Here is an 18,584-nt window from a genome sequence, read left to right as displayed (position 1 = left end):
TGGTTCCTCCGTGACCTCTTGTTGCTATGCCTGTCAAGCTATTGACATGGATGCCTTTTTAACTATTATCTTGTAGTGTGAGCCTTCCGTTCTTCAATCAACATACACTTGAAAATGACGTCAGTTATCGTAGATTTTGTTAAAATTCGTCGAATAAATTTGTTAAAAATACCTTTCGTTATCAAAGAAATAACTAACTGGGCATTACATTGCTACGGTATTAGTACCTTAGTGAACACGTTATTGCGAAAGAATCCACATTTGTCAGTTCCCGGGAAATTAAATTATGAAACCAATTTTGACATTTCAGCCATCGATCGACTTGTATTCGTCAGACTATTTGGGACCTATCGCCGCCACTCTGTATTCTGTCGTACTCTGGAAAATTTGGCCAGAAAACTCGTACCACAAAAAATATCGATCAATTAAAAGGTCTCATCTTGTCAAAACCTTTCAAGATGAGGTTCATGTTTTTTTAAAACGTGTACTTTTATATATCGCAATATCCACTAAACTTGCCCAAAGTGCTTTACAAAGGATCCCTGACCAATGCAATATATAACTTCATAACATGTAGAACGAGACATGACGCCTGGTAGGCGATGTTCCAATTTTTTTTTTTTAAAATCGATTTATAATTTTGAAGGACGTTTTGTAGCCAAAATTAAAGATAATTTTAACTGAATACTGGCTTCGGATGGCGGGTCAGATTTTGAAATGCTCCGCCTTTTATCGGAATAATATTGTTGAGTAAATAACGACGAGGAATAAAAGTCTGAAAGATGTTCCTTGTTGGCCCAAAGGCCCCTATTGTTACATTGAAATAAAGTGAGAAGGAAAGTGCCTGAAGACAATAGAGAATAAAAAAATTCGCGGTGACGGTGGGGGTTCGAACCCGCGACCTTTTTGGTACGACAACTCCACCTGGCCGGGGAGAGCGTGACTCTACCGTATGAGCTATCCACGATGAGTTGTACCAATAAGGTCGCGGGTTCGAACCCCCATCGCCGCCGCGAAAATTTTTATTCTCTATTGTCTTCCGGAACTTTCCTCCTCACTTCATTTTTTTTGTTGTTATCAACATAAGTGCATGCTCCACTCACTTTTTTGTTGCATTGTAGTCTGCAGTATTTCTAGTGCTGATGTAATAATCATATTCTGCTCATCACCGTCGCTGCTTGCAGCTCTTTGGTTTAAGTTAAGTTTAAAAAACAAACAAGCAAAAATAAAAGAATAGAATAAATATTTATTTGAGCCTCCCGCCAATTATTCCGGTGTTCTTTACTTACATTTTATCACCGTACTAAGGTGCGAAATGAGTACTGACCATTTTTGGCAATGTCGGCCTGTCGGAGTATATCGCCTAACAGGCGTCGGGTTTCGTCCTGCATGTTAAGTGTTGCTGTTGTTAGGCGTCCACTGTAAAGCGCTTTGAGCTCTTTTAATGGATATTGCCCTATATTATTGCTCAAGTTTTTAAACTCTTCTTCTTCTTCTTCGTGGTCGTTCTAGTTGCCCTTTAAATAGGGGATCCAGACTACAGTTCACGTTTATGAATTTCACGACACACATACGCTAACTCACTCACATATAGATAGTTCGAAGATTACGTCACTCAGGCCTTTGTTATTGTTTTTGCCATCCGCGTTTGTGAGTTGTTCTCACTAAACTGTATTAACCAGACTATAAAAGTTCATGGTTACACAGAGTTTGTGTGTTGATCTGTTATACTTCCGGATGGCAATGTTGTGAACTCCTTGGCCAAGCGCATTCTATCTATACATAATACACGCTGTGATCATTTCATTTTTGATATTTTTTCCACGCTTCCAAGACCCTTTCAATCTATCAACTCCTGAGGAAGTTCATTCCATAAAAGAACGGCATAGGGAACGAAAGCATGTAGGCGGGCATCTGTTCTTGATGTTTTAATTGATAATTTGTTGTTTTGTCTTCTTGTTAGTTTGGGTTTTTTTTTTTATCTAATGAAGTTGTGGAATTTAATGCTGGTGTTGCCTGTATTCATTTCTTGGAAGGTACATATCTTGTTTCCTTCGCGACAATGTTGCATTTTTTCCCCAGACCTAAGCTTTCTGTGAGTTTTGTTACGCTATTATGTGAGTATTTATTAGTTATTCTCCTTTCAACTCTATTTTGTACCATTTCCATCTTGTTGATATCAGTTTTGGTGAAGGGTTCCCTTACTGTGCTTGCATATTCCAACGATGGGCCTTACTACAGTTTTGTAGGCGAGTGTGAGTTTCGTGTTTTTAAAAAAGCGCTTGTGTTGTTTGCCTTTGATTGAGGTTATGAGCATTATTAAGTACACACTATCTAGAAGATTTAGCTAATTTTTGGCCATGAAGGCGGTCGTCATAGTTTACAGGTGGTTTTTTTTTTTTTCTTTGGGGGGGGGGGGGGGGGGGGGTTGTTGTTTTGTTTGATTTCGTCAGAACGTTACTTTTGTTTACATTGAAGCACATGAGCCATGACTTCTCCCAAGCTTCCGGTTTTGCCAAGTCCTCGTTATCGTTCAACGCTACTAACGTTGAAAATCAAGAAGTACGTTCACTCCGACGACTTCAAGCCGTTTCGAGACGATTTGCCACAATTTTCCTCAGTCGTAAAACTGTAGGATCGTGCGATTGTATTGTTGAGCGCTATCAATTCTCTCTCTCTCTCTCTCTCTCTCTCTCTCTCTCTCTCTCTCTCTCTCTCTCGCTCTCTCTCTCGCTCTCTCTCTCTCTCTCTCTCTCTCTCGCTCTCTCTCTCTCTCTCTCTCTCTCTCTCTCTCTCTCTCTCTCTCTCTCTCTCTCTCTCTCTCTCTCTCTCTCTCTCTTCCCCCCCCCCAATCTTTTTTTTTCCACCCGTTGTTCCCTTCTGCAGAATACTTCTTCTGCTGAGTTGTAATCGGAACGGCCTCAGGAAGTAACCTTACCGTTACGCATTATTATTATTATTATTATTATTATTATTATTATTATTATTATTATTATTATTATTATTATTATTATTATTATTATTATTATATTAGCTATGCTCGATGGCATAAATTTTACATTGTCTGTTAGGAAGAATTTGATCGTCAACCCTATTTTTAAATAATAATAATAATGATAATTATTATTATTTGTTATCATCATCATCATCATCATCATCATTATTATTATTATTATTATTATTATTATTATTATTATTATTATTATTATTATTATTATTATTATTATTATTATTAATATTATTATTATTATTGCGTTGTTGTAATTATTGTAATTATTTCATTTGGATAAGCACGTATACAGAATATCCAGTCTGAGTCAGACGGTTTGTTTGAAACAGATTATTACGTCCTGCAGTTTTGACTGTTTACATTAGTCTGCGTCCCATTGTATCTATTTTTTCGTGTTTCCTAACTGGAATCCTTTTGATGATTCCAACACAATTGTGTCGAGATCTTTGTTGAGCTTTGATTTTGAGTTTGTTTGAGTTTTATGTATTCATATTAAAAACGAAAAAGATAAAAGCTTTTCCAATATGATCCTGTTTAAAACTTTTTGGTTCTGAAATTTGACCTGATGTTTTTCTTTTCTTTTTTTTTTATTAAAACTGTTTTAAGAACGTCTGTAACACGATGCCATTTGTCGTTCTTTAATACATCAACCGCTTCGTTAGTGTCTTTGGTTAAAGAGGAGACACACAGAGAGAGAGAGAGAGAGAGAGAGAGAGAGAGAGAGAGAGAGAGAGAGAGAGAGAGAGAGAGAGAGAGAGAGAGAGAGAGCAAACCAAACCAAACCAACTGTAGACGTATGAGTAATGTAATGTAGTATCGATCAGCGTTTGTCCGTCGGTAGTCTTGGAATCGGGTATCGACCCAGACTGTCTCATACATCCGCCATTTATCTAATAACCTTTCACCCCTCACCCCACTTGACTATTTATTACGTCATTTCCCCCCTCAGTGGTTATTTACACAAAAATTGACTATGTCCATTATCTCTAACTATTGTGTTTATGCATTGTTGTAGTTATTTAATCATTTATCACTAAGCTTTCTGTCTTTGGCTTTGGAATCATATTACTTGGTTTTGTCCTTGACGTGGCCCAATACCCTAGTTGTGAGGGAAACAGTCAAATGTATGGTTAGAGTTTTGGGAGGTGATATTTTTTTTTTTTTTGTTGTCTTGTAATTGTACATCACCTCTCTTTTAAGTACTGTATATATTATTTTGCATATAATTATATGATTTGTAAACATTTGAGTGTGTTCGGGGCATGTGCTTGGGTCAGGATGAGACATTCAGGTGATCTCAAACTAAAAGTACACTGATGTTCGTATGCTCTTGGAATCTACACCTGTCCCTATCTGAACCAATTCCCATTTGTTTTACTTTTTCTTGGGTGTTTTAAATGTAATTCTGGAGCTTTTGACCGTCCCGTTTTATTCCTTTTTGCTGGTGCGAATATGACCTAAATGTGTTGAAAGCGCCGTAAAACATTGAAAAACAAAACAAAACACTTTTATGTCTTATTGGCGCTCCACATAATTAATCATATATCCCAAAAATGTTGAATATTATTGTATCGTAGTTGCAGTCTCGGTGGTTGCTGTGGGAGATCATTTGTATGTTCTTCTACTTGAAACTTAACTTTTTATTCAAACCAATAGTGCAGATCGCTTTCGCTGTGACATGATCCGTTTTCGTTGTTTCAAACGAACTCACTTTGAACTCGCATTCTTCCAAAGGAAATTTACTCTTCCGTATAAATCAGATCAAGTTTTGTAAGTGCTCTTGCCCCACACCCCTCCCCATATATATATATATTATATATTATATATATATATATATTATATATATATATCCATAAATCATCCTTCCAATATGCTATTTTCTAAAACATATATATATATATATATATATATATATATATATATATATATATATAGATATATAGAATATATATATATATATATATATATATATATATAATATATATATATATATATATATATATATATATATATATATGTTTTAGAAAATAGCATATTGGAAGGATGATTTATGGATGGACGGATATATATATATATATATATATATATATGTTTTAGAAAATAGCATATTGGAAGGATGATTTATGGATGGACGGATATATATATATATATATGTATTAATACCGGATAGGGAGACTTTTGGTACCCCTATTAGTTCATTTTACAGTACTTTACCAATAGGGAGACCAAAATCCGGTCCCCCTATTGATTTGACCTCTAGCACATTCACTTTTCTATTTTTAGTTTAAAGTTGTCAACCCAACCGTCAAGGATATATAATTGTAAATCATAGTATTGAAGTTATTTGTTAAACACCACAGTAAGAAGAGTTATGCCTAAATTTTCACGTTGGTCAATAAGGTGACCGCCTGAAAAAAGTACAATAGGGGTACCAGTGTTTTCATCGATATATTTCAATAGTGAGGCAATATATCTTTCCGAAATTTTCTCTAAAATTCTAGAGCATTATATGGATTTTTATAGTAATGAAAACCTAATATAAAATTGTGTGAAAGTTGATGAACTGAGGAATGAACAAGATATACGAATTATAATCTATTTTTAGAAACAGATTTATCGAATCTTGGTCCGGATTCTTATCTTGGTGACAAGAGACAAGCAAACATAGTAACTCTTTTTTTCGTGAAACGTATGTTTAGTCAATTTCGCGCATAAAGAGGCACTCGGCACTCACTCACTCCGCAAGTCAGTAGTAGGTAGGTGGTTATCAGTTATCAGCTTTAATTCTTAGTCAAACGCTTCATCAAACCCATTATTGAGTAGCATGTTGATGCCTGATGCCAGTTGAAGCCATCTCGACGTCGTGAAATGGAGCATCTTCTGTCATAGCAGTAGAATCGTCAGATGCCGCATTTAAATCCTCCATTCCAGGCGTTGCTGTTGCCATATCGATCTTCGAAATGATTTGGTCTAGACGTCAAGTTGACCCGTTCTATGTCTGAAGAGATTTTAAAGTGCAATACCTAACATTATATCTTGATCTACAAAAGAGTCTTTTTAAATGAACCGCTGTGTTTCTATATTTTTCAAGAACCAATGATTATCTGATAACCACTGACAACTGACTTGCGGAGAGAGTGGCCGACGGACGTCCTCTCTATAGCCGCAAGTATTTTTTCGTCACTTGCTGAGTTCCAAACTAGACGTCTATGGCATCGTGGGGTAAATTGATGCTGGAGGCATCATTGAAGAGACACCGAGATAATTTAAATGGTAAGTTATTGGCCATTCTTATTACATCACTGTTGATTTAAGATTTTCAATAGGGTAGACATCACAATCACACACACACCGATTGATGATTGTCACTTGTCAGTCAGTCATTTGGAAGTGGAGTCAGATAATTCGGGAACTTCTGTAGACTGTAGATTCACACTAGTGAGTAAGATCTGTCGTTTACTACTACTACTACTACTACTACTACCACTACTACTTTTAGTTTTAGCTTTATCCAACTCAACACTTCTCGTGTTTATTTTATTTTGGCAAAACTAGAATGGATTTTTGAAAAGAATATAAAATAATTTAAACTTAAACCTGTCTTTGCATCTTGCTTTATGCATACAGTATGCCATATCACAGCCATCACAAATCATAGTTTAATGTTGAGAATATGCTATTTCTTTTGTAACTTCAGATCAGAGAGATTTGAGCTTTAAAAATCCTGAAAAATGTCTTGCTGTCAATCCAGACAACCCTTTTGATGTGATCTATGATGTTAATGGTAAGAATGTAATTTGATGAGGAAATGAATAACATTTAGGTACACATAGTTTGCTTTTTTTTTTTTTTTTTTTTGAGTCATGATGTGTAATACTATTACAGTCCACTCCGGATAATTGCAACTCGTTTAATCGCAACTTTCGGTTAATCACAATATTTCCTAAGCAATGGAAATAATTCTATATAAAAGTCACTGGTTAATTGCAACAAACTTCGGTTTTTTAAAAAGTGGTAAATTCAAGAAATCAAACAGTATATCATGATTAAATTTCATCATGGATGAAATCGTGACAGGTTGAAGAATCGAGAGTGAGCAGGATTTAATGCTACAGTAGTGTGTCACCACTCTGTTAGAGTCGAAAGAGGGCGGGGCTCTGCAGTATGGGTTTGTGACGTCATCGGTGGCCATTAAATAGAAGAGGGGTGGGGCTGGTCATAATCTTGACAACAGGTTATAAATGACAGTTATAAAGAGAGACTGAGCGATATCCTTTGTTTTAGGATTAACAACTGTGCATTGTGACCAACGAGTTTGGTGAGAGCTTATTGTCTCTCATTAAGGCTAATCTCTTTAACTCTGACAAATGTTGAATTGTTGAGAAAAAAGATTGAAACTTCTTCCAATCTGAATAAGATATCGGCTTGCTTCATAGCTGCTTTTGGTTGACAAATCTACACGGGGCTGCCATATGGTTTTTGTTTCAATCAAATTGCTCTGTATGTGGTGGACTAAGAATATTATTTACTGGTTTGAGTTGACAATAAATGTGTAAAATGTTGAAATAGTGGACAGGAAACTGAATTTCGGTTAATCCCAACATTTTCGATGATCCCAAGGTATTGCGATTATCCTAAGTGGACTGTACCTGAATCTTGAACGAAAAACTATCATATGGATATGATTATAGACAGATTGGTTTCTGGAATTATATTTCCGTCCTCCCTTGCCAACTCTGACGTTCTTGAAATTTAAAAGAAAATAGCCAGAAGGTTTCGGACTTAATTTTCTTTTTTTTTCCAAAGGACAATAGTCATAAGGTAAATAATTTTTAAAAAATCCTTTTACAGCACAAGATGGCATGATTTTTTGTTTAAGAGTTTAGAGAAAAACTTGCACATGATAGTCTTCAGCTTTTTTTTTGTTGTTTTTTATTTCTATATAGACTCCAACTCAGAGCCTGAAAGTGATGCAGAACAAAGTTCCATATCACATGATTCATTTGTGGTAAGTATGTACATTAAAATAAAATCATAACATTTGTATAGCGTTTATCCACAGTTGGCACCATGCTCAAAATGCTTCACATCAACATATTTTGTGGTGGACAAAACACATTTGCCACAAAAGATGAGACCTGCAGTCTGTTAGGCGCAATACAATATTTCAGGACAAGGACAACACTGTTTTACACCAGTGAGATCTCCTAGTTTTTTGTTGTTAAAAATTTTTCTTTGCAGTGGACTTCGCCAACAATAACACTATTTTAAACCTTCCTCGTTATATTTTGAAGTGATATTCATTGATGAGCCATTCACATTTGAAGTCGTTTGTTTTTTTATTTGACAAAATGTGAAAATGATGCGTTTCCAGGAAAAATTAAAATAGCTTCTGTTGGGATTATACTTTTGATCTCGCATTTTGTCCAAATTCTCTTGCATCGTAATGTTTATCAACTTTTTTTGTTAACTATATTGCAGTTGCAAGGTTAGGAAGTTCATATTGTTGCAATGACAACCGTTTATATGTCCAGAATCGTAGTGATATAAAAAATTGTTTTGTAGTTGTTGGTCCTGGTGTAGGATTTAAAGAGTTGGTTAAAAACGGTTTACTGAAACCCTGGTTGGTGTATCTATATTTATCCAAGCACAGTTGAACATATTAAATACTTAGACAATATGTCTGCCTTTCTCAACTCTTTTTTATTATACTTGCATTATTAACCAGCTAATTGTTTAGTTGGATTATTAAACAATGGCTCTTCATGTTTATTGTCAACATGAATAAATTGATTGATCTGTCATCTTTTCCACAAAATATACAGGGTCCCGATTTTGTTGCTGACTCCGAGTCTGATTCCTCTACGTACTCTGTGAGGTACCCAATGCTGAGTACATCATTGTCTTTGGAACCTAGTGCTCATTCCCCAACTCAGTCAGAGCCTCATCCACAACTATCACAGACTGAACCTCGTTGCCAGTCTGGGACCCAGGTTCAACCCGAATGCTATACACTTGCAAACCAACGTGTTACGTGCAATGGTGAGTCATTTTTTTGTCATTCTTCTCCTTTGATATTTGTGGGATCAATTTTAATTTACCCATTCCTTTTAAAAGAAAACTTCCACCCCCTCCATGGTGCTGCATTTGTGTTATTGCATTTTTTTTCTGTTTTGGCAGTGCTGCGTCGCAAAATACGCTACCATTTACATAACAAGCACAAATCCAAATTTGATAGGGTGGACATCTTAGAATCTGAAACCCCAATGTGTGAGTGATATCAGTGAAACCAGCCATAAAAATGTTCATGTTTATTTTATTGGGGTTTTTTTTTGTCTGTAATAGACTTAAATTGCTTGTATTGTAAGTGTTAAAGTGGTTTTTTTGTTACAACCCATCTATATATTAAAACTGTTTCTTTGTATTTCTATGATGCTTAAGGCTTTTTTTCACAGACCAGCTGGAAACTTAACGAGAATCAGAGTAGATAACATTTTTATTAATCTTGCAACCTAAACAGTATATGATGATTGGGAGCATTTAAAGAAAAGCACATTTTCTTTTTAATTTGTCGGTACTAAAATTATACTTTGATAATGCCTGCTGTGCTACAAACCCTTTTGACTTCCAGGTTCAATATTTTTCTTTATTCTAAAATTCTTGGGTTTCCTTTCAATGACAACTGAGATCATTAAAATTCAGCTCACAACATGATGTGTGTAGATTTGATGAAAACATATGTTCGAGTTGAGAAGCAGTGTTCACGAACTTGCTGATCGTTTTTACTAGCATTTATTTTCCTAACTTACCTGTATCAATTAACAAAGGCAAGACTCAAATATTTTCTATCTGAACAGTGTGTTTGTTATTGAAATATTTCCGGCATATACATGTCATATTTCATTCCCACAAAATATAAATCAGGATTAAGTTGTCTGGGCATCAGCATCGTTCAGGCAGTTGGGGGGAAGTCTTTAAGGAATTAATGAAGCCGATGCTCAACCGGTCTGGAGGACGTTTGATTGATGTCGGCTGTTTGTTCTGCCAGCCGGTGATGTTTTCTCACTCCTCAATGACAAAGAAAGTCATTGTTATGACTATGAACTATAGTCTATTATTACTTTTGTTACTATATTAATTGTTACTTATAGCCGCTACTGTTATTATTATTATTATTATTATTATTATTATTATTATTATTATTATTATTATTATTATTATTATTATTATTATTATTATTATTATTATTATGATATTGCCTTCATTGCATTCTATTACTATTATTGATATAATTAATTTCTGATTGTTGTAAATAATTTATGTGAATTGAATTTTGTCGATTGGCCAAGGGCCTACAATAAACTTAAATGAAATGTTAGTCTTTGGATAGGACTTGGGTCTATTCTTGATTGCTTTTCCGCCTGGGTCGAGTGAAGCATTTGGAGTAAATTTTGTTGCTCAACGTAAAAAACATGACGCTTACCATTCCGCTGATACTGATACCTCCAAGGGGTGGTTGGGGAAAAACCTAAAATTCTTTTGACATTCTGTCTGATTTTTCGCTGAAACAACAAAGGACAATCTATGTATTCAGATGAGACTTCAATGTGTTACTATTCCGATTTATGTTCATATTTTGATTATAATGAAGAGGGAACCCTGAACCCAGTGAAGTGGGTGGATTGATCTATTTATTTCTATTTCAAAACAAAAATATGGCGTCTTTTCACTGGATTTGTTATGTGGCAGAGGTCTCCACAAATCTAACATACCTCTTCCAAAGGAATAGATGGTAGAAAAGTATATAACAAGAAGGAATTATGACAGTTACTTGTCCAGGCCTTAAATATTTGGAATGCTATTCCTCTCTATCGCTGTCATGTAGCTGATGTGCATATGATCTGTCTATTGATTTATTTTCATAGTTCATAGCATGATGTGCTTTATTTTCTTCTTTTTTTTCCAGAGAAATACAAAAAGCCAAGGAGACCCTGTCCATACTGTGGACAGTTGCAAACAAAACTCTCAAGGCATTTGATGAGGAAACACAAAGATGAGACAGAAGTTACAGAGGCCATGAAACAGCCTGTAAAGGAAAGGGATAGAACAATGGATTATCTCAAGAAAAAGGGCATTTTTTATTCAAACACTAGAAACAATTCAATAGTTATGCGTGAGAGAGCACAAGGGTCACATGAAGTTGTTATGTGTGCTGGCTGTAAGGGGTTTTACTCTGGACGAAGGGTTTATGAACACAAAAAGAAATGTAGTACTGAGCATGCTCTGTGTACTGGGGTTGTAAAATTTTATCCCGTGGCTCCCAATGCAAGTAAAGAAATAAAGGAGAATATTCTTGACAAATTTCGGAATGATGAAGTGGGAAATTTGTGTCGATCAGACAAAGCTATAGTATTGTTAGGAACAAAATTGTGGAGTAAAAGTTCAAAGAAGGAGAGAAAAGTTATAATGAGTGATTTACGCATCTTAGGAAATTTGATTTTAAAAACTAGGAAGAGAACGAATCAACCTTCTTTCTCTGGAGAGGACGTGGTGAAGCGTTGTAACTTTAATGAAATATCGCAAACCATTTCTGAAATGACTTTGAAAGAGGATGGGACATTGAAAGCAGGCTTGAAGCTTTCAATTGGATTTATATTGAAAAAGTTAATTAATTTCTTAAAAGGGGAATATATAATGCAAAACAAAATGGAAGAATCCGCAGAGATAGATTTGTTCAAAGCTGTCCTGGATTATAATTGGGATAGTATTTTTTTTACAGCCAGAGTTCAATGTGAAGCAAAGAGAACAAATTTGAGAAAACCCAAAGAGATGCCATTAGAGAATGATATAAAGAAGCTACGGCAATTTATTACTGAAGAGATGGTCCGTATTTGTGAGGATGATTATCAATTATTTGATTCACATATGTTTGTTAGGCTTCGCAATGTCATCGTAGCTAGGCTTACAATGTTTAATGCGAGGAGAGGCGGAGAACCCGCAAGGATGTTGTTAAAAGACTGGAATGATGCAGATTCAGGTGTATGGGTTGATCCCCAGCTTGTACAACATGTCACTGATCCTCTGGAAAAAGCGTTACTTGAGAAGTATAAGCTGGCCTATCAGTCTGGAAAGGGAAGCAAGATGTTGGTCCCTGTGTTGATACCCAATGACACAATTCAGCCTTTAAGGAAACTTGCACAGGAGCGTAAAGCTGTTGATATTTCAGACAACCCATTTCTTTTTCCAAATACAGGAATATCCAAAGATCATGTAAGTGGTTACATTGCCATCAAATATGTCACTTCCTTAGTAAAGGATTTAGAGAAACCCCAGTTGTTAATAGCTGATAAATTCAGGCACCGAGCTTCGACATTATTTGCCTTACTTGATGTCCCACAACACGAGAGAGATGTCTTCTATCGACATATGGGACACAGTGAATCAATCAATCAAAACATTTATCAGTGTCCACTTGCAATACGAGAAATAACAGAAGTTGGTCATTTTTTGGGTCAAATTGATAACTCAGCATCGGTCACTGGGGAAGGAAATTGTAACATTGAAACAAATGACTCTGTAGTGAATAGAGACTCAAATGCAAATTTTGGAACATCCATAGTAACAGCTGCAAATCAAGAAGAAATATTTGATGGTGAAGCAGGAGTGCCAAATCAGCTTACGTGTTCTTCAAAACAAACTGAACCCAAGAGGAATTCAAGCAAAAATCGGAGATACATGTCATGGTCAGATGAGGATACAGATAGAGTCAAGTCATATTTTAAAAACTTTGTCGAAGATGTTTCAGCACATGGTTCAAGGGATCATTACCTAGAAAGTCTGAAATTATTCTGTTCTTAAAACACCACAGGGTATTTTCACAAAAAGGAATCCCTGAAGGTACACTAATTAGTTTGGTGAAGACAAAGATTTTTAATGAAAGAAATAAATATAGAAGGGAAAGAGCGTTTCAATCGGTGTAATGACAATCATGAATTTGATTTGTATTACATTCATTGTATTGTATAGTGTTATTGACATATTTTGGGGGTTTACAAAAACGTTTTATCTTTATATAGTACAATCTGTTCATCATTGCAATATCCTTTTTTATATTATATGAACATTCATTTGCTCAGCTTGAGAGACAAATGCTTTGTAGAACCATAGCTGCCAACCGTTCTGTTAAAAACGGATTTGTTCCGTATTTGACTTCCTGAGTCCGTAAGTGCTTATTTTTAGTTCAAAATCCGTATTTTGTAATTTTTGACTAATTTGTGGTAAAAAAGCCATGTGAGCCTAATGAATTATTATTATTGATCCATTATTATTACTACTACTACTATTGTTGTTATTATTTTTATCATTATTATTGGTGTCCAGTGAGAGCATAATCTCCATTTGTGTAGCTCTTTAATTTGAATTATGCCTCTAACATAAATGATTTTCAACAATTAAAAAAGTTCCATTCGTTTATATGACGCCTGTATTTTACTCAAACCTTTCATAATGTATTGGAGATTTGCATAGGATATGGATGTTAGCCTCGATATACTTTGAATATTCTAAGACAGTATTGATACTTTCACTATTTGTTACAAATATTATTTTAATTAAGAATAAAATTAAATCCACCTTTTTGATTGGAAGGTATTCAATAAGAAAATCAATTGCTTATATTGATTAAAGATGACAATGATTATTTCCCTTTATTAATTTATGAAATATATAAATTTAATCCCTTTAAAAACATCTTCATCTGATTTTAATTTTTTTTTTTTCAAGCAAGCTTTTGTAACGGTTTAGGTTCAAGAAAAATAAGTATACTCCATTTTTAGGTGTGTTTATCTTGTCAAAGTAAAGAAGTAGGAATTCTCTAATATTTAGAGGTGCATTTTACTATAACTACTATTATAGTATACTACTTAAAGACCATTATGTTGCATGAAAGAAAACATATATGCAATCGTCTACTTTTTATCTGAACTCACCTAATTTTTTACCCCAAAACGCCCTCTCAAGTGATGTACCAGGTTGGTAGTTATGCATTTCTAACCATCTTAAGTTATTTCATTTATTTTACAATCGTGCTTCTTGTGTATTGGTCCTTATCAAAGTTGAGGCAGTTGAATTCTTTCTTTATATTGTCCGTTCTGAATTTTGATCTCATTGTGGAAAGCTCCCATAGCGGGCAGGGAGGTACACACTGTGTCTTCTATCCCCTTATATCTGTTTTCCAACATGCTTTCAGTCTTTGTCTTGGAATGAGATTACTTGTTTTTTTCCTGGCCCTCGCCGGAGTCCTAGCTGGGAGGGAAGCAGTCAAATGCATATTTATTGTTTTGGGAGATGATATTTTTTCCTTGTAAATCATCTCTCTGTTATGTATTATTACTATATTTGTTATTTTTTAATGTATAATGTAAGCATTTGAGTGTGTTCCTCTTTGTTGGATTTTGTTCTTGTGTCCGGATAAGACTTATAGGTGATCTCAAACTTAGTACATTGGTGATACGCTCTTGGAATCTACATCTGATCCCTATTTGTTCCCAGTTCCCTATGTCTTACTTTCTCTTGGATGCTTCAACTGTAATTCTAGAACTTTTTACTATCCAATTTTCTTCCTTTTTACTGGCGCTGATATAACCTAAATGTGTTGCAAGCGCCGTAAAACCCTTAAAAACAAAACAACAATCATTGTGGAAAGTGTCATTTTAACGATTCAAATGTGCTGGTACTAAACCCGATAATTGAGCAACATTTGGACTAGCCTCTGTCATCTCAAACTTGTTAGTGTTAGTAATAGTAATTAAAAAGGCTGACTTTTATATGTTGCGATTCGATGAAGGGGGGGGGGGGGGGGGGGGGGCTTCGGCACACATCGCCCCTCATCCCGGGCAAAATGAGCGTTCCTTATTTTATTTTTGAAAAGTTGGCAGCTATGTAGAACTATCTGAAAGAATCAGATATGGCAGAATAAAAAGTCTTTCTACTAACCCTAACTTAATTGGCCAATGTAGCTTTATGTTCAGCATTTTCTAGATACCTAATGTAAAATTTCACTATTCTTTTTATGATAGTTTTAAGAGTTGCAATCTTTAGAGGTGACTGTCAAGAAATGACACCTCTGTGCATTTAATTTCATTCTTTCTTTATCCCCTCATCCTTAATCAGAATAATAATAATTAATAATGAAAAAAAATGCAGCAACGACAGCTTAGAACGGCATAAAGTGCTTAAGAATTATTTTTTTTGCATTAAACTTTATTCAAACGATTTTCAACACTTTTGCTTCACAGTTTATGCTTTTTAACAAATGCAATTAAGCAACTTACCAGCAACAACATATTGGTTTGTTATCATTTGAGGGTTTTATCAGTAAAACTGTTTCTATCCTTTTATGTTGCACTGTACACATAGCAAACTTCATGCTTTTATTTGGTGACCAAAGACTTATGTGATACAGTGGATGAATGTTTGTGATGGCTTTTGGAACTGAAATAAACCTGCAATATGATTTGTAGACTTCTATCGTTATGTATCATTTTTCGGTCAAATGTAAATGTAATTTTACACGAGCTTGATGTATCATAAAACCCACAATGAGCTCAACGTGCAGCTGGTAGTAGATTTATATGGACACGAACAACGTTGTTACAATTCAGTAACGTACTCCAATTAACACAAGTGAGACTGTAAATGAGACTTTTACAATGACTCTGCATCGCCACAAATATGGATTCGAACCCTGGCAACTCGGGCGTCAGACGAACTGTCTACCACGAAACCAAAGCAAGCATTGTGCAAGTTAAAGTGAATGAGATGTTGATTGAAGCCGTTCATTGTGTCCATCAGATCTGCTGTCCTATCCATCCAACTCCATTCACTCACTGGGTGGGGTTCCCGACTTCCCATAATGGGCAGGGACGTACTCGTTGCGTCTTCTATCCCCCTATGTCTGTTTTCCAACTTGTTTTCTGTCTTTGTCTCGGGATGGGATGGGATTACTTGGTTTTGTCCAGGACCTGGCTGGGAGGGAAACAGTCAAATGTATAGTTCGAGTTTTGGGAGATTATATTTTTCCCTTGTAAATCATCTGTCTGTTATGCTCTTTATTGTTTTGTTTACATATTATTTATGCTTTGTAAACATTTGAGTGTATCCCTCTTTGTTGGGACCTGTGCTTGTGTCTGAATGAGACGTTTAGGTGATCTCAAACTAAGTACTTTGATAGTGGGCTCTTGGAATCTACTGTTTCCTATTTGAAACAAATCCCCTTTGCCTTACTTTTTCTTGGGTGCTCTAATTGTAGTTCCAGAACTTTTTACTATCCCATTTTCTTCCTTTTTACTGGCGCTGATATGACCTTAATGTGTTGCAAGCGCCGTAAAACCCTTACAAACAAAACAAAACAAACCAAGTCCATTCAGTGGTATACAACAACAACAAATAAACTCCTCTGCCTGGTCCCTTCTATCTCTGATCTTAACCTGGGTCGTCAGGTTTCTAAAGGGGTCGGGGACTGCAAAAACAATGGCGCACGGAGCAACTGGGAATATTTTTTGCCGTGTTTGAGTCCCAGGTTATTTCCCTGAGCGCCCCTTCTGAGGGATGGACCTTCCCAGGAGTTAGTAAATGCGTTGCTCGGCCACTTCACTCTACGCACACTGGGATAAGCTTCGACACTATGGCCATGAAGCTCTTAATCTTAAGGACTTACTTTATTTTAGACAATTTGGTGGTAGCTCACTTGAAAATGCACTCTTAGGTATACACATATATAAACATATACTGGGCTCCCTAAAAGGGTTTTTTAATGTGGTCTCCCTAAAAACATGTTTTTACCAAATGTCTCCTTAAAGCTACAGAAACACTTAGTAAAACATTAGGGGGACCGAGTAATTTTCTATATACCATTGTGATCATCAAGCATCAGAATTGTGTTCATAAATCATTGTAGGGAATCAAACTATACTCATTTGAACAAAGATTGAACAGTTTAATCAATTTGAACAAGACATATGCTTGGTCCTCCAATTGGTGCATTTCACAGTGGTCACCTTAATAGTGGATTGATACTTATATATATATATATATATATATATATATATATATATATATATATATATATATATATATATATATATATATATATATATATATATATATATATATATATATATATATATATATATATATATATATATATATATATTATATATATCCGTCCATCCATAAATCATCCTTCCAATATGCTATTTTCTAAAACATACGAAGAACGGATTGTGAAATGAAATCCTATTCCTTCCTCTGACCTTCTGTCAATTCAAGTTCTGTAACTTACCGCCTCTGGCGTGTTGGGTACATCCAGTCTACGAATTGATTAATATCCAGAGTGTTGGAAGCTCTGTGGGTGACATCATCAAATGAGTAAGCTCTTCTATTGAAGATAGTGGATTATAACATCATTCATTTATATGGGTTTTCTTCCTGGGGAAGAATAACGCATATTCCTTAGAGAAGAGGAGAGAGTTTAAAAAAAGGCACGGTACATGTGCTCCTTAGAGAGAGAAAAAAAAGGGGCACTACATGCGCTCAGCAGAAATGAAGTGGGGGGGGGGGGGGGCGTGGTGAAATATCCATTAAATTTGCTCAAAGGGCTTTTCAACCTCTTAAAGGTGCTTTTACAACAAAAAAATTCAATAGAGGCAGGCAGTGGTGTTACCGGTCAGGTACTTATTTTACACATGAGCACGTGAGAGGGTGTGAGTAAAGAACCTTTTCCCAAGGATTCCACTCTGCTTCGCCCGCGGAACTCGAATCAGGAGTCAACATTTCCGAAGGCCACAAAGCGCTTTTTAAAAAAAGAAGCTACTACTACATGTAGAGGTAACCAATTTTCGGAGATGCACTGTTAGCCCTCAATGTTTCTGTCCAGATCAGTTTTAACCCGTTTTCCGTCATCCATTTAGAGACTGATGTTATTCTCCTAATTCTCTGATTCATATTGCTGCTCCCCATACCATGTTCGGCGGGAGACGATCACCCGGCGCTGGCATAACAAAATAAAGAGGGGAACTGGGGAAACGCTCTCAGACGCATAATGGACGATGCCCCCATTTCCAGCCGAAATAAGTTACGGCTTGTACATGGCTTCTCTGACTTTGGACGGGGTTGCTCATAGATGGAAATCGACTTGGACACGGTTCCCCGTGGGGGTGGGAGATTTAGACGCCTCGAAAACTGGGAGAGAAATTTCCAGGCTTCTATACCTTCAAAAGGAGATCCTGGGTTGCGGCAAATCGACTGAGATCGAGAACCGTCCTGACGGCAGCGACGCTTCATCAGTGGGGACATGTACGCGTTTTGGCAAAGAACCTGAAACCGCAGAGCATCTGATCGAGCGTTGTGTTATGACGAGGCTACCGGACGGGTTTGCGACTGTACACAAATGCGGCAATGAGTTCGACGCTCGACCATTAGAAACTGCTGCCCATCCCATCGTTGGTGACATAAAAGCCAAGATCTACGAATATACTTCATTGATTTTTAAAAGTAGTTTGTAGATTTTATCAAC

General features: G+C 35.9%; 2 protein-coding genes across 7 annotated transcripts in view; both read left to right on the top strand.

Annotated features, from left to right (window-relative positions):
- Positions 1 to 18,584, top strand: part of LOC144966369 (stathmin-like) — a 76,688-nt gene that overhangs the window by 32,784 nt on the left and 25,320 nt on the right. The gene's annotated exons all lie outside the window — the stretch shown is intronic.
- Positions 5,816 to 18,008, top strand: LOC144963527 (uncharacterized). The gene is made up of 5 exons (XM_078897600.1): positions 5,816 to 6,283; positions 6,708 to 6,794; positions 7,957 to 8,018; positions 8,836 to 9,003; positions 17,946 to 18,008. Exons 1-5 carry the CDS (start codon positions 6,220 to 6,222, stop codon positions 18,006 to 18,008), a joined length of 444 nt encoding a protein of 147 aa, XP_078753726.1. The 5' UTR covers positions 5,816 to 6,219.

Source organism: Berghia stephanieae, chromosome 1 (assembly GCF_034508935.2).
Source record: "Berghia stephanieae isolate SIO BIC M18660-M18661 chromosome 1, UCSD_Bste_1.3, whole genome shotgun sequence".
NCBI lineage: Eukaryota > Metazoa > Mollusca > Gastropoda > Nudibranchia > Aeolidiidae > Berghia > Berghia stephanieae.
The sequence above is the reverse complement of the archived record's forward strand: the minus strand, read 5'-3'. Positions and strand labels throughout refer to the sequence as shown.